This window comes from Podarcis bocagei, assembly GCF_964188305.1.
Source record: "Podarcis bocagei genome assembly, chromosome: 14".
Taxonomy (NCBI): domain Eukaryota; kingdom Metazoa; phylum Chordata; class Lepidosauria; order Squamata; family Lacertidae; genus Podarcis; species Podarcis bocagei.
In genome coordinates this window covers 54601640-54618186 of record NC_138139.1, presented here as the reverse complement: position 1 = coordinate 54618186, position 16547 = coordinate 54601640, and the positions used below count along the sequence as shown (strand labels likewise).

General features: G+C 45.9%; 1 protein-coding gene across 1 annotated transcript in view; it reads right to left on the bottom strand.

Annotated features, from left to right (window-relative positions):
- Positions 1-16547, bottom strand: part of SLC29A4 (solute carrier family 29 member 4) — a 48344-nt gene that overhangs the window by 15223 nt on the left and 16574 nt on the right. The window contains exons 2-5 of the mRNA XM_081169572.1: positions 11779-11953; positions 9443-9574; positions 8331-8444; positions 1111-1239 (exon numbers count right to left, since the gene is read on the bottom strand). Coding sequence (XP_081025698.1) covers positions 1111-1239; positions 8331-8444; positions 9443-9574; positions 11779-11941 — 538 coding nt within the window. The 5' untranslated portion in view covers positions 11942-11953. The remainder of the gene's footprint in view (positions 1-1110; positions 1240-8330; positions 8445-9442; positions 9575-11778; positions 11954-16547) is intronic.

Below are 16547 nucleotides of genomic sequence, written 5' to 3'. Positions count from 1 at the left end.
AGAGGCTTGACAACCATATGTCAGGAGTGCTCTGATGGTGTTTCCTGCTTGGCAGGGGGTTGGACTCGATGGCCCTTGTGGTCTCTTCCAACTCTATGATTCTATGATTCTATGATTCTATGAATTCAGGGAGGAAAATGGCAGAATTGTGGAATCGTAGAATTGGGAGAGACCCCAAGGGTCATCTAGTCCAACGCTCTGCCATGTAGGAATCTCAGCTAAAGCAATGAAAGGGGAGGGGAAACGGCCTGAGCCCAGTATACCCGAAGGAGTTAGGATCCTTTCTCCATGTTTGTAGTCATGGGATTGTTGTCTATCACATGGCGGCATATATTTTCATTCCACAGAGTGGGAAGTGATGCAGACAGGCTGTTTTGGTATTATTGTGTTCTGTGAAGTGGGACTATTGTCCTTTGTTTTTCTCTCTCTTTGCTGTCTGATGAGGAAGAGGAAGGAGCTAAGTCAGAATGCTCCAAGTGTATTATATGTAAATAAAGTAGATTAGCCAAAATGCTGAGCTACTGAGTTCTGTTACGCAATACTCTGCAGAATCGTAAGTGTGCTGATGCCTTTTGGTATCAGCTGCTGTGATGTTCAGGCTGAAGAAAGCTTTTGAAGCTCCCAAACGATCGACCAGGAGGGAGAGAACATGCTAGTCAGGCATGTGTCTCTACCAGGGTCCTACACGAGAGTAGGACGATTCTAACAGTCTCCACCCCCATCGTTCAGCCCGGACACTGAGGTCCAGCTCTGAGGGCCTTCTGGCAGTTCCTTCCCTGTGAGAAGCGAGGTTACAGGGAACTAGGCGGAAGGCCTTCTCGGTGGTGGAGCCCGCCCTGTGGAACACCCTCCCATCAGATGTCAAGGAAATAAATAACTATCCGACTTTTAGAAGACACCTATAAACAACTATCCAACTTTTAGAAGACATCTGAAAGCAGCCCTGTTTAGGGAAGTTTTTAATGTTTGGTGTTTTATGCTGTTTTTAATCTGCTGGGAGCTGCCCAGAGTGGCTAGGGAAACCCAACCGGATGGGCAGGGTAGAAATAATAAATTATGATTATTGTGTCCGTTGTGAGGCTGGCTGCCCCCTGCCCGCCCCCCGCCTACCTGTGCAACCAAAGGCCACCACGCCCACGGCAATGAGGTTGATGGCGTAAGCTTGCGCCTGGGTGAAGAGGTCCAGCCAGACGTCACAGATGCTGACGAAGAGGAGGGGTCCCAAGGCAAACAGGTACCCTGGAACAGAGAAGGGGGCGGGAATCATGGGGAGCTGGCTTCAGGCACCAGGCCTGTTGGCAGACCAACTCTGTGTTACAAAAATGTCTACAAGCATGACATGAAGGCTGGCGACATCAACCCTGCTGTGTGGGATTCCCTTGCAGACAACCACAACTCCTGGATCCACAGAAGTGACCTGAGGAGGAATGACCGCTGGGAGGAACACAGAGAGAAGAAACACCTTGGTGCATCTGAATCAGCGCAACCGGACGCCTACATCTGCCCCGGCTGCAACAAAACATGTCTCTCCCCTATCGGTCTCTACAGCTGCAGCAGGTGCTGCAATTGTCCAACAGCTTGACCTCACCCTCAAAGGCACACTCCTCCATTGTCTCCTGAGGCAGATGGATGTCAACCAGATTATATTTTGCTGGAAGCTGTTCTGAGTGGCTGGGGCAACCCACTTAGATGGGCAGCATATATATATATATATATATATATATATATATATGTTTTGGTGTCTTCGGGTGTCTTCCCGTGTAAGAGTTGGGGTGTCTAGGCGACGTTTCGACGAGGTCTCACTCGTCATCTTCAGGCTGGTGCTTTCGGCTTCTTGTTACTAGAACAGAGCAGGATCTCAGTGTTTGAGTTCCTATAAATACTGTTGAGGGGGTGTGGTGTATGGCCTCCAACGTTCTGGGCAGATAGGAAGTTCCTAGGTTAATGTGCCTTTTCTTCTTTTGTTCATTAATTACTTGAGGGATATCTTGAGTGATTACTTGAGTGATATTCTGAGTACCACTTAGGAGGGTCATTAGGTGTGGATTAGTTGCTAAAGCTTTCGTGTCTTGACCTCTTGACCTTGTGAAGAGTTTTTCTGAGAAGATGGCTGTACTGCACTTAGTTGTGCTCTGGCTTGGCTTCGTGTATAGGGGCGAGCTGTGGTTTTGTGCCCTGTGCCAGCCAGATCTGTGTAGGGATTGCAGGGGGGTGCAGCATCCGGAGGTGCCACTATGGTTTGGCTACTGGATGGTGTCTGTAATTTATCTGTGGAGAGGGTCTGGGTTTGGGTCTGGTGTGGTTGATTGGAGATGGCGTTCTGTGTGCCTCTGGTTCTGGTGTCGGTTTTTGTGGGGAGGGCTAATTTCCAGATGTCTGGCAGGCGGGACGTGTCGTCACGCTTGTTCATGTTGTGAGGGTGTTTCTCTATCTCGATGGCTTCCATGATTATTCTCTTGTGGTGATGTTCCATGTTAAAGAGCAATTTGGAATCTGCAAAATTAATTTCGTGTCCTGTTTCTTTCATGTGTTGGTAAAGAGAGGAAGTTTTTTCTTCTTTTTTGACGGCATTCTTGTGTTCTGCGATACGTGCATTTATTCGTCTGTTTGTTTGTCCAATGTACGTGGCTGGGCAGACTTTGCAGGGTATTTCATAGACCCCTTGGTTTTCTAACTGGATTTTATCTTTTGGGTTTCTGAGGATATTGGCTATTTTTTGGTTGGTGCAAAAGGCTGTTTTGATATTGTGTTTATGGAGGATTTTGCTAATTTTATCTGTAGTGCCCTTGATATAAGGAAGGAGGGCCATGCCATTGTTTTCTTCTGTGTCTTGGTTTTTGGGGGGTGTTTCTTTTTGGATTAGCTTCGTAACCCTGTTTTGCTGGTATCCGTTGGCGATTAACACATTTGAGAGATTCTGTAACTCAGTTGTCAAGTGGTCTTTGTCAGCCAGGCGTTTGGTTCTGGAGATGAGAGTCTTGGCTACGGAGTTTATTTGTGCAGGGTGGTGGTGTGATTGTGCATGTAAGTAGCGGTTGGTGTGTGTTTTTTTCCGGTAGATAGTGTGTCCTAGGGAGCCATCAGGTTTTTTGTAGATTAGGACGTCAAGGAAGGGAAGTTGGTTGTTGGCTTCTATTTCCATAGTGAATTGTATTTTGGGGTGTAGGCTGTTGAGATGTGTGAGGAAGCTATCTAGTTTTATGCTTTCGTAGATTTTCACGGGTACAGGAATGCAGGTTTTGGTGTCTTCGGGTGTCTTCCCGTGTAAGAGTTGGGGTGTCTAGGCGACGTTTCGACGAGGTCTCACTCGTCATCTTCAGGCTGGTGCTTTCGGCTTCTTGTTACTGGAACAGAGCAGGATCTCAGTGTTTGAGTTCCTATAAATACTGTTGAGGGGGTGTGGTGTATAGCCTCCAACGTTCTGGGCAGAGAGGAAGTTCCCAGGTTAGTGTGTCTTTTCTTCTTTTGTTCATTAATTACTTGAGGGATATCTTGAGTGATTTCTTGAGTGATATTCTGAGTACCACTTAGGAGGGTCATTAGGTGTGGATTAGTTGCTGAAGCTTTCGTGTCTTGACCTCTTGACCTTGTGAAGAGTTTTTTCTGAGAAGATGGCTGTACTGCACTTAGTTGTGCTCTGGCTTGGCTTCGTGTATAGGGGCGAGCTGTGGTTTTGTGCCCTGTGCCAGCCAGATCTGTGTAGGGATTGCAGGGGGGTGCAGCATCCGGAGGTGCCACTATGGTTTGGCTACTGGATGGTGTCTGTAATTTATCTGTGGAGAGGGTCTGGGTTTGGGTCTGGTGTGGTTGATTGGAGATGGCGTTCTGTGTGCCTCTGGTTCTGGTGTCGGTTTTTGTGGGGAGGGCTATTTTCCAGATGTCTGGCAGGCGGGACGTATCGTCACGCTTGTTCATGTTGTGAGGGTGTTTCTCTATCTCGATGGCTTCCATGATTATTCTCTTGTGGTGGTGTTCCATGTTAAAGAGCAATTTGGAATCTGAAAAATTAATTTCGTGTCCTGTTTCTTTCATGTGTTGGTAAAGAGAGGAAGTTTTTTCTTCTTTTTTGACGGCATTCTTGTGTTCTGCGATACGTGCATTTATTCGTCTGTTTGTTTGTCCAATGTACGTGGCTGGGCAGACTTTGCAGGGTATTTCATAGACCCCTTGGTTTTCTAACTGGATTTTATCTTTGGGGTTTCTGAGGATATTGGCTATTTTTTGGTTGGTGCAAAAGGCTGTTTTGATATTGTGTTTATGGAGGATTTTGCTAATTTTATCTGTAGTGCCCTTGATATAAGGAAGGAGGGCCATGCCATTGTTTTCTTCTGTGTCTTGCTTTTTGGGGGGTGTTTCTTTTTGGATTAGCTTCGTAACCCTGTTTTGCTGGTATCCGTTGGCGATTAACACATTTGAAAGATTCTGTAACTCAGTTGTCAAGTGGTCTTTGTCAGCCAGGCGTTTGGTTCTGGAGATGAGAGTCTTGGCTACGGAGTTTATTTGTGCAGGGTGGTGGTGTGATTGTGCATGTAAGTAGCGGTTGGTGTGTGTTTTTTTCCGGTAGATAGTGTGTCCTAGGGAGCCATCAGGTTTTTTGTAGATTAGGACGTCAAGGAAGGGAAGTTGGTTGTTGGCTTCTATTTCCATAGTGAATTGTATTTTGGGGTGTAGGCTGTTGAGATGTGTGAGGAAGCTATCTAGTTTTTTCTTCCCGTGTGGCCAAATTACAAAGGTGTCGTCAACATACCTGAGCCAAAGTTTGGGTTTGTGTTCTGACTTGTCTAAAGCATTGGTTTCAAAGTGTTCCATGTACAGATTTGCGATGACCGGTGAGAGGGGTGATCCCATAGGTGCTCCTTCTATCTGTTTGTATCTTTGTCCATTGTGGATGAAGTACGTGTTGGTTAGGCAGTGGTTGGTCAGGTCCAGGATGTATTCGGGGGGATTGTATTTGTTTTGAATGGCTGTCAAGGCTTCATTAATGGGCTCTTGTTCCTACGCAACTGCCGAGACAACAACTTAATTCCCACATGCTTCCAACTTAAATTCCACTCTAAAACCCCAGCTACCGAAAGGATCCTGAAACGAACTGAACTATCCCTAATCAGGAACGAACTACATAAGAAAAGATACCTACTAAACCAAACCAACAAAGATCTGCTCACTCTTCACCTCAAACTTTGTAACAAAATCCACCCTGCACTCTGGGACAAATGCAAACAACTAGCCGTTTGGAGAGCAGAAACGGAGTCCGCACATAAGACAGACACACACACCAACAAACTCCACAAACTAGAGAAACGCCAGAAGCCCAGCCACCCTCCACAACAACCCATGAAACAAACAGTACATAACATATCAGACAGGATCCTCACCTCAACTGAAACCAAAGTACTCTCCAAAGGTTTCAACTTTGCAGTCGCCCCGAGACGCATCCCCACGGAAAACATCATATGCGGAGTCGAAGCTAGCCTAACCAAAATCAACCCAGATGAAGCCAATAAAATCAGACTTGAAGTCACCAACATCCTCTGCTCCAGAAAACCACCCAGAAGCAATTTACACAAAGAAGAACAGAAAGCACTCACCAACCTGAGGAAAGACAACAACATAATCATTCTCCCAGCAGACAAAGGTAATGCCACTGTTGTGATGAACACATCGGACTACCAAGCAAAACTATCAAATCTACTCCAAGACCCTACCTACCAACCTATAAAAACAGATCCCACCACCTATCTGGAAAAAACCACCAAATCCAAAATAAAAGCCTCTCCTATCAGTGAAGAAATCCAGCTAAGAATCATCCCCAGAGAAAAATCATCCAGATGCCCCAAACTCTACGGTCTCCCCAAGATACACAAAGAAGGAACACCACTCAGACCAATAGTCAGCTCCATAGGCTCACCTCTACAAAATCTCGCTAAATTTCTCGCTAAGCAACTTCAGCCCTATGCAGAATCTATCGCTTCACACGTCACAAACTCCTTCCAGTTCATAGAAACAATAAAGAAGCAAAACCTACATCCCGACGACCTACTTGTGAGCTTCGATGTTGTATCTCTCTTCACACAAGTGCCCATTAATGAAGCCTTGACAGCCATTCAAAACAAATACAATCCCCCCGAATACATCCTGGACCTGACCAACCACTGCCTAACCAACACGTACTTCATCCACAATGGACAAAGATACAAACAGATAGAAGGAGCACCTATGGGATCACCCCTCTCACCGGTCATCGCAAATCTGTACATGGAACACTTTGAAACCAATGCTTTAGACAAGTCAGAACACAAACCCAAACTTTGGCTCAGGTATGTTGACGACACCTTTGTAATTTGGCCACACGGGAAGAAAAAACTAGATAGCTTCCTCACACATCTCAACAGCCTACACCCCAAAATACAATTCACTATGGAAATAGAAGCCAACAACCAACTTCCCTTCCTTGACGTCCTAATCTACAAAAAACCTGATGGCTCCCTAGGACACACTATCTACCGGAAAAAAACACACACCAACCGCTACTTACATGCACAATCACACCACCACCCTGCACAAATAAACTCCGTAGCCAAGACTCTCATCTCCAGAACCAAACGCCTGGCTGACAAAGACCACTTGACAACTGAGTTACAGAATCTTTCAAATGTGTTAATCGCCAACGGATACCAGCAAAACAGGGTTACGAAGCTAATCCAAAAAGAAACACCCCCCAAAAAGCAAGACACAGAAGAAAACAATGGCATGGCCCTCCTTCCTTATATCAAGGGCACTACAGATAAAATTAGCAAAATCCTCCATAAACACAATATCAAAACAGCCTTTTGCACCAACCAAAAAATAGCCAATATCCTCAGAAACCCCAAAGATAAAATCCAGTTAGAAAACCAAGGGGTCTATGAAATACCCTGCAAAGTCTGCCCAGCCACGTACATTGGACAAACAAACAGACGAATAAATGCACGTATCGCAGAACACAAGAATGCCGTCAAAAAAGAAGAAAAAACTTCCTCTCTTTACCAACACATGAAAGAAACAGGACACGAAATTAATTTTTCAGATTCCAAATTGCTCTTTAACATGGAACACCACCACAAGAGAATAATCATGGAAGCCATCGAGATAGAGAAACACCCTCACAACATGAACAAGCGTGACGATACGTCCCGCCTGCCAGACATCTGGAAAATAGCCCTCCCCACAAAAACCGACACCAGAACCAGAGGCACACAGAACGCCATCTCCAATCAACCACACCAGACCCAAACCCAGACCCTCTCCACAGATAAATTACAGACACCATCCAGTAGCCAAACCATAGTGGCACCTCCGGATGCTGCACCCCCCTGCAATCCCTACACAGATCTGGCTGGCACAGGGCACAAAACCACAGCTCGCCCCTATACACGAAGCCAAGCCAGAGCACAACTAAGTGCAGTACAGCCATCTTCTCAGAAAAAACTCTTCACAAGGTCAAGAGGTCAAGACACGAAAGCTTCAGCAACTAATCCACACCTAATGACCCTCCTAAGTGGTACTCAGAATATCACTCAAGAAATCACTCAAGATATCCCTCAAGTAATTAATGAACAAAAGAAGAAAAGACACACTAACCTGGGAACTTCCTCTCTGCCCAGAACGTTGGAGGCTATACACCACACCCCCTCAACAGTATTTATAGGAACTCAAACACTGAGATCCTGCTCTGTTCCAGTAACAAGAAGCCGAAAGCACCAGCCTGAAGATGACGAGTGAGACCTCGTCGAAACGTCGCCTAGACACCCCAACTCTTACACGGGAAGACACCCGAAGACACCAAAACCTGCATATATATATATATATATATACACACACACACACACTTATCATCAACATCTGCATCATCATCTAGGAGGCTGCATGCATTCTCCCTAACCTGGTGCCCCCAGATGTTCTGGACTACAAAACATCCGGCTGGGACTGATGTGATTTGTAGTACAAAACACTTGGGGTGGATCTACACACTGGGGGGAAAGTGCTATAAATGTCAGAAATTAAATTGTTATAACAAAGGGGGGGGGAACCACAATGGAAAATTGCAAAGAATCTTTTTATTTTTTTATTTTTTGCCATCTGGTGTTGCATGTTTATAACCCATTCAAAATGCTGTTTTTTAACTAATGTAGCTGAGCCCTCGGAGCGCTCGAGGTTGGCGAAACATGGCCTACATCTTTCCCGAGATCTGCGCTTTTAAAGGAAGATGTTGACAAACGGAAGAAAGCTGTGCACAGAGGTTCGCTGCATTAGCGGTAAGCCTAACATGAGCTTTGCATGGCCAGACTTACCCACCGCAATCCTGGTGTGGAGGCTCAACATTTCCACCAGCGCGTTGTTGAGGATGACGGCTGCCAAAGCGACCAAGATGTAGGTAAGGCTCATATCAAACACGATAGAGGTCCCTGCAGAGGAGAGGAAGGCAGCAAGGAGGGCAAAATAAGCTTTCAGGATACAGGCCCCGGGTGCACGAGATTTGCTTTCTCTTGGCTGCCAGCTCTGCCTTCAAACCAGAAGCAAGACGGGAGCAACTCCATCATAGCTGTCAACATTTTCCTTTCTTAAAGGGAAATTCCCTTATTGCGGAATAGGATTCCTCACAAGAAAAGGGAAAAGTTGACAGCTATGAAGTCCACCCATCAGCTGGACCTCCTCAAATTATCTCCATGGAGCTTTGAGTGTTTTCACACCTGGTGATTTCAGCTTCAACACACTGATATCACTGCAAGGTTTTTGGCATTTAGTTTTTAAAGAAACAACAAATATTACAATAGAAACTAATAATACTATCAATTTTCCTTGCTTACATCATCCAAACTGAAATCCTACATCCCATAAACCCTTTTGTCTCTGCCCACTAGCACACAGCTGGAGGAGGGGCATATTTCCTCTGGCATATTTCTCGGGATGATTGCTTTATTATTAGGTTGCCTATCAGTTTTTCTACTACATTTCTTATTATGTTTTTATCATTGATGTTCTGTGATGTGTTTCTAATGTTGCACACCGCCCTGGGATCTTTTGATAAAGGGCGGTATATAAATTGAATAAACAAGAATAAATAATAATATTGTCGCTGCATCGTCTCGATGATACCAATAATCAAAAGAACTCGTCTCATATACGATCTTAGCAGCTTTAGAACTTCTTTTTGTAAATGTTAACATCCCACGCCAGCCTGGAATGATTCGGTTTAGTTTTCACGTGTTTGTCTCATGTTTTGTTATTTGGATAATATGGATAGAATTAAATAAAAATACTTAAGAAGGAAAGGAGGGAGGGGGGATATATCTGAAGGAGTGTTGAATGCCTGGGGATGGAATGACTGGCTCTGGGAAAACAGCCTAAACTTGAATTTTTGGACCTTCCAGAATGTTCTTCTGAAATATTGAGGAAACAGTACCTGGGTATTTGTGATGGAGATAGTCCACGTCTGTGATAAAGCTATTGTAAGGCAAGAGGAAACCAACCCCTGCTAGCAGCATGGCGAAGTAAATCCCATGGTAGCTGTCCTGGGGCTCAGGGTCTTCGCAGACTATAGCCAGGAAAGAAGAGAGAAAATGAGAGTGACGTGATTGCGGGAGACCTAGAAAAGGTCGCTTCACCTCAAAAGGGAAGTTGCAGAGTTGGAGAAAGGGGTTCAGAAAAGGGCACCCAAAATTATCAAAAGGATGGAGTGATAATGAGAAAACGTCGCAACGTCTGGAGCTTTTTTTAGTTTGGAGAAATGGTGAGCAAGAGGCTACATTTATTTATTTTGTGGCGTTTATAGTGAAGAAAAGCTCAAAGCAGCTCACAAAGAGAATAGGGCAATTAAATGATTCGTAAAAACAATGCATTCAAAAATTGAAAGCCAGCAATAAACAAAAAAAACACACCAGCATTCTGGATATCTGGGTAGGCTTGCCCAAGCAGGGATGTTTTTTGCAGCTGCCGAACAGAGTATAGTGGTTTTTGAATGTAATCCACTCTGGAAGAGCGTTCGACTTCTGAAACATTCGAAAACCAAGGCGCAAAGGTCTGGCTCCAAGTTCAGTTGAAAAAATTGAGAAACACACAGCGGAAGCCGTTCGATTTCCGAGGTGCGTTCGAAAACAGAAGCAATTACTTCCGGGTTTTTGGCGTTCGGGTTCCGAAACATTCAGCTTCCGAGATGCTTGAAAACCAAGGTACCACTGTACAGTGTGCAGGTGCCGTCACAATAAAATATTTAATTCATTCAGCCAACTAAACATTGCAACCCTGCTCACAAATAACGCCTACTCTGCTCACTGGGCCTTCTCCTGAGTAAGCGTGCACAGGATTGGAGCTGTTATGAAGAAGGCAGGGGTATAAATCTCTGTTCATGGGCTCCCAGAGGATAAAAACGGAAGACGTTCCAGAGCAGAAAACTCATTCCAGCTTGGAAAAGGGATTTAACCACCCCTCTCTGCGTTTAATTTTTAAGATGCTGGCATTAATGTTCGGAAGCGGCAGGCTCTTGCAGGGTATCTAGCGCCTGAGGGGATGATGCACGCTCAAGACGATAAATACCAGTCTGATTAAATTCCATTCAGCAAATTGCAACCTTTCGGCGGATACTCAGGAGGTGTTCAAATACCAGATCTTAGCTGTGCAACGTCTCCAAAACACATATCACGGAGCGTGGAAAGACCAGCGTATATGCAGAGAGATTAACAGAGTCTAACAAACAGAGGAAACGCAAAATCCGTTGTTCACGCTGTACCGGAGTTATGTGGTTTAGCATCACCCAGAAGAAGCAAATCACAATCCCTGGCTAAGTTTTCCACAACCAAACCAAGGTTTCTGCTTCGTTTTGCTCCAAGAAACCACCATCAGTAAACCAAGAGCAAATCTGGGCTGCGGGTCACAGTTTCCTGGGAGAAAACAAAAAACCACTATCCTGCGCTAGGCTCTAAGGCTGAGCTGGGGAGCGTGGTTTCCTTCATCCCGGCCTGAGAGGAGCAAAGTGGTTTGGATCCACAGCAAAATGTGACGTTTACTGTGCCAGGCAAGGGAGACCCACGTCTCCTTTTGGGAAATATAGAAAGGTGGCAAATTTCTCATTACAGGTTTTTGGACAACCCTGTTACAGTGGCGGAGGAACCCTCTCAGGCACCTGTGGTGGGACGCCGAGGGGGGGGCAAACCACCTGGTGACGCACGCGCAACATCCGTACGGACTGCGCATGTGTGGCGACTGTATGGCCCTCCAGATGTTTTGATCGCACTACAGTGGTACCTCTGGATACAAACGGGATCCGTTCCGGAGCCCTGTTCGCATCCTGAAGCAAATGCAACCCGTGTCTGGGGTCGTGATTCGCCGCTTCTGCGCATGCGCGTGACGTCATTTTGACGGTCTGCACATGTGTGAGCGGCGAAACCTGGAATTAATATGTTCTGTTACTTCCGGGTTGCCGCGGAGTGCAACCCAAAAACGCTCAACCTGAAGCAACTTCAACCCAAGGTATGACTGTATTATTATTATTATTATTCTGTTGGGAGACACCCAGAGTGGTTGGGGAAACCCAGCCAGATGGGAGGGATATATTATATTATTATTATTATTATTATTATTATTATTATTATTATTATTATTATTATTATTATTACAGGGCCCCCATGTGTGGTCCAAAGCGTCTGCAGTCTGCAAAAGTGGACATTATTGAGGAAGCATAAGGTGAAGAGTTTGATCACGACCCACGACACCCTGCGTGGAAACGACATCCGGGGCTCTTACCTGGTTCCATGAAGGTGAGGACTCCTTTGGCCTGGCAGCCTTTGGCCTGAAGCTCCTCTTCCTCCAGCTGGTAGCTGTCGAAGCTGAAGCTCATCACCACGTTCCCCTCGGGAGTCACCACGGGGCTGAGGTCCTTGAAGTGCTCGCCCCCCACGGAACCCATGACTGGTTGGCCCTATGCGTGGGGAGAGAGAATACGAGAGCAGAAGTAGAGACAGCTAGGCGGGCAATGTGCTCCCAACACACCTTGCAAATCACTGAGCTGCTCAGTTGCACTTGGGGCAGCAATTGGCAGCCCGTGGACTGTCTCACCAGAGTGGTGCATGCGCTGGTTATCTCCCGCTTGGACTACTGCCATGCGCTCTACATGGGGCTACCTTTGAAGGTGACCCGGAAACTACAACTAATCCAGAATGCGGCAACCAGACTGGGGACTGGGAGCGGCCACCGAGACCACATAACACTGGTCTTGAAAGACCTACATTGGCTCCCAGGACGTTTCCGAGCACAGAAGTGTTGGTGCTGACCTTTAAAGCCCTAAATGGCCTCGGCCCAGTATACCTGAAGGAGCGTCTCCACCCCCATCGTTCTGCCCGGACCCTGAGGTCCAGCTCTCAGGGCCTTCTAGTGGTTCCCTCGCTGAGAGAAGCCAAGTTACAGGGAACCAGGCAGAGGGCCTTCTCGGTGGTGGCGCCCGCCCTGTGGAACACCCTCTTGTCAGATGTCAAAGAGAAAAACTACCAGACTTTTAGAAGACATCTGAAGGCAGCCCTGTTTATGAAAGCTTTTAATGTATAACAGACCACTGTATTCTAATACTTTGTTGGAAGCTGCCCCAGAGTGGCTGGGGAAACCCAGCCAGATGGGCGAGGTGTAAATAATAAATTATTATTATTATTATAGAAAAGAGCAAACCAGTGCTATTTTAGGGAGCAGGCTAGCAGGCAGGGCCCATGATTTACATCATAGGAGCCTATACAACACAAAACATTGTTGCTCTATGTAGATTTTATTTTATTTGTTTTTTATCTTATCTTTTGGAAATATACCGTATTTTTTGCTCTATAAGACTCACTTTTTCCCTCCTAAAAAGTAAGGGGAAATGTGTGTGCGTCTTATGGAGCGAATGCAGGCTGCACAGCTATCACAGAAGCCAGAACAGCAAGAGGGGTTGCTGCTTTCTCTGCGCCGCGATCCCTCTTGCTGTTCTGGCTTCTCGGATTCAGAATATTTTTTTTCTTGTTTTCCTCCTCCAAAAACTAGGTGCGTCTTATGGTCTGGTGAGTCTTATAGAGTGAAAAATACGGTGCATCCAGTCTTTTCCCTTTAAATTTTTTGGGGGCTCCCAAGAGAGTGGGACCCTAAGCTATAGCTTGTTTAGCTTCTACATAAATCTGGCACTGGCCACAGTGGCCAACCAGATGTCCTAACCGGGAAGCATGCAAGCAGGAATCGAACTCAAGAGCAACTCTCCCCCCTGTGTCTTCCAGCAACTGGGATTCAAAAGCATTGCTGCCTCTGACCGTGGAGGCAGAACACAGTCGTTGTGACTAAAAGCCATCGATAGCCTGCTTTCTCCATGAATTTGTCAAATCCTCTTCTGAAGACATCCATGTTGGTGGCCATCCCTGATTCCAGCGGCAGTGAGTTCCATAGTTTTATGAGTTAAGAGCATGGGTGGGCAACCTAAGGCCCGGGGGCCGGATGCAGTCCAATCGCCTTCTCAATCCAGCCCCCAGACAGTCCTGGAATCAGTGTGTTTTTACATGAGTCGAATGTGTCCTTTTATTTAGAATGCATCTTTGGGTTAGTTGTGGGGCACAGGAATTCGTTCATTATTATTTTTTCAAAATATAGTCTGGCCCCCCACAAGGTCTGAGGGACAGTGGACCGTCCCCCTGCTGAAAAAGTTTGCTGACCCCTGGTTCAGAGCGTCCATACGTAGCTCCTTGGCTCTCTCCAAGGCCAGCCCGAACAGGCCTGTTATGCAGATCACAGATGCAAAAACTGCACCATTTACACAACTATAAATGCAAGTAGCGTTTTGGCGTGAGATTTGCACTACTTTTCTTGTAAATATTAGCGTGTGGGAGTGAGTGCAAAGTGTGTGGACCAGCGGATACAGAAAAGCTTTCCTCCCTCCAACTTGTGGGCACAGAGCTGAATGCCGGGAGATTCAGGAGAGATAAAGTCTAAGCGGAACTATGGAGACTGTGGAACTCCCTGCCACAGGAGCGATGGCCACCAACTTGGATGGCTTTAGAAGACGACTGGGCAAATTCACGGAGGAGGAGAGGGCCATCAAAGGCTCCTTACCTCAATGCTTTTTAAAAATCTGTATTAGGTAACAAATTTATTTCATCTATCAGAAAGCGGGAGCATCAGGCAAGCCTCTTTCTCTACCTTATCTAGCAAGCTTTGCTGGTCTCTACCAGAAAAGCAGCCTTGGTTGTTGTTTTTTTTACAGCCTCAGCTGTCGCTAGGAAGGAGTACAGATGTTCTCTGCGCTTTTTCCTGGATGTGCTTAATTAACCCCACGTTAACTCCCTTCAGCTGAAGAATAAAAGCACACAAACAGCCAGTATTAAGAGAGGCGGGGGGGGGGGAGAGAGAGAGAGAGAGAGAGAGAGAGAGAGAGAGAGAGAGAGATTGCTGCCTGCAAATCCTCGATAGGAAAATAAAAAGAAAAGCCGTAACCAAGATAAGGCCAGACAGGAAATGATTTCCATACACAGCAACCGCAAAAGAGGTGTGGGGCTGTTTGCTTTTTATATTGCAACCCTATTTTAAAACCTGTTATCTAACGCTCGTTGTCAATATTCAGGCAACTGGGATGTGTTTTGTTCCGCGGACACATTTGACAAACTCCCTTTGGTTATCCTCGATTCCAATCTGAGGCTGGAGCCGATTCTCCGCTGCTGCCCAGTTTGAGATCAGACGCAGCAGAATAATGGCCGGGAAGGTGGCAGACACACAGATATCGCAGGCATGAACCAGGCGCATTTCACGGGCACAGCCCTGGAAATGGGTATGGTGGATGGGATGTCAAACCCCTAGCACTGCTCCTCGTTGGCGTGAAAAATCGGGCACGTCTTATCACACCTGTTCAGCCCTGATATTTCAGCCAAGCTGTCCTGGAAGGACAGAATGTACCTGTCCCCAAAAGTCTGAGCTTTGGAGAAAGCAAAAGGTTCTGGTAGCCTGAAGCAGAAGCCAGCTGTGTAAGCTACCTATTTGTTATTAAATTTATTTATTTATTAAATTTGTATCCCACCCTGTGCCCGTGGATCTCAGGAACGGTTCACACAACATCTCAGGGCGGTTCAGAACTGATGGACTGACCCCCCCCCCGTCATGTCATCAAGCAGCTGCCCCCACTCCTCCCCGCCGCAGTTTTACACTTTCAAAAAGAGTCGTTTTACCAAATGGGTTTAAAAAAATAATAATCCAGAGGGGTAGCCATGTTAATCTCTTGCGACAAGAAGAAGGCTGCAGTTCCTTGGCACTTTAAAAGATATTTATTAGAGTTTCAAAAATAAAAAAGAAGTCACAATAGTATTAATAAGAAAAGAAAAACACACCCACAAGATTTACCCACCAGGGAAGAATGGCAGATGAAGGTGATGGACTACATGGAACTGGCGGAAATAACTGGCAGAATCCGAGACCAGGGAGAAGAGTCGGTGGAAGAAGACTGGAAAAAGTTTAAAGGCTATTTACAGAAATACTGTAAAATTAATGAATGTTAGAATGATGTTGGAATGAAGCTAAGGGGTTTTTAGTAGTAATGCTACAAGGAGTATGTAAAAATGGACTGCTAACAGATGAGAATATACAGTTATTACATATTAAGACAAAGGTCTAAGATAAAAACAAAGAGGGAAAGGATTTGCTGAATTAACTTACTGAACTGGAATACAAAAAAGGGGAGGTGTGAGGAGGTCAGGGAAACAAGTGAATGAAAGACAAGATATGGAAAGATTGATTTGTTTTGTTTTTTTTAATTGGAGGCACCAAGTCTTAAGCCTGTCCTGTTGGGCTCCAAGCCCATCAGAGCTTATGCCAGGGGTCAGCAACCTAGGGCCCATGGGCCACAAGCGGCCTACGGGGGTCATTTAACCAGCCCACGAGCCACCCCTTCGCTTCCATGGTGCCGGAAATCGCATCTGCACAGATGCAGATGCCAGAAATCACAGGCACGGGCGCAAGCCAGCCCACGGAAGGATCTCCACTGGAGTGAACCAGCCCATGCTGAAATATGCTTGGAGTCGAGAGTGGATTTCATGCTCTTTATTCAGCTCATAGTGGCAAGGAATGCAAGTTTCCCCAAAACGTCTGCTTTATATACATTATTTACACAATGGGCCCCGCGTGATTGGCTAATTCTGGGATTCTCCTGTAGGCCAATCAGGTTGCAGAATCACTTCCACCTGGAGCTGGATTGGGTGGCTCCTGCGGACCAATCAGACTGCTGCTTTCTGAATCCTATTGTTCTAGGACCAATCAGACTGCTGCATTTTGGATCCTGTTCAACTCAGTACATAACACAGGCCATGACAAATGTGTTAAGTCTTTAAGGTGCCACAGGACTTTTCTGCTTATTTGTTAAGTAATAAGGTGGGCAAATACATAAGCTAATTGTGCTTTTCAGGCACTGATTTTTTAAAATTCCCCCTTCATGGGTAGTCTAGACCGGGGCATCATGCAGAAAGAATGAATGCATGAATCAATGTAGCACCCTGCTTGTGGTTAACGCTTAGCTGGAATGA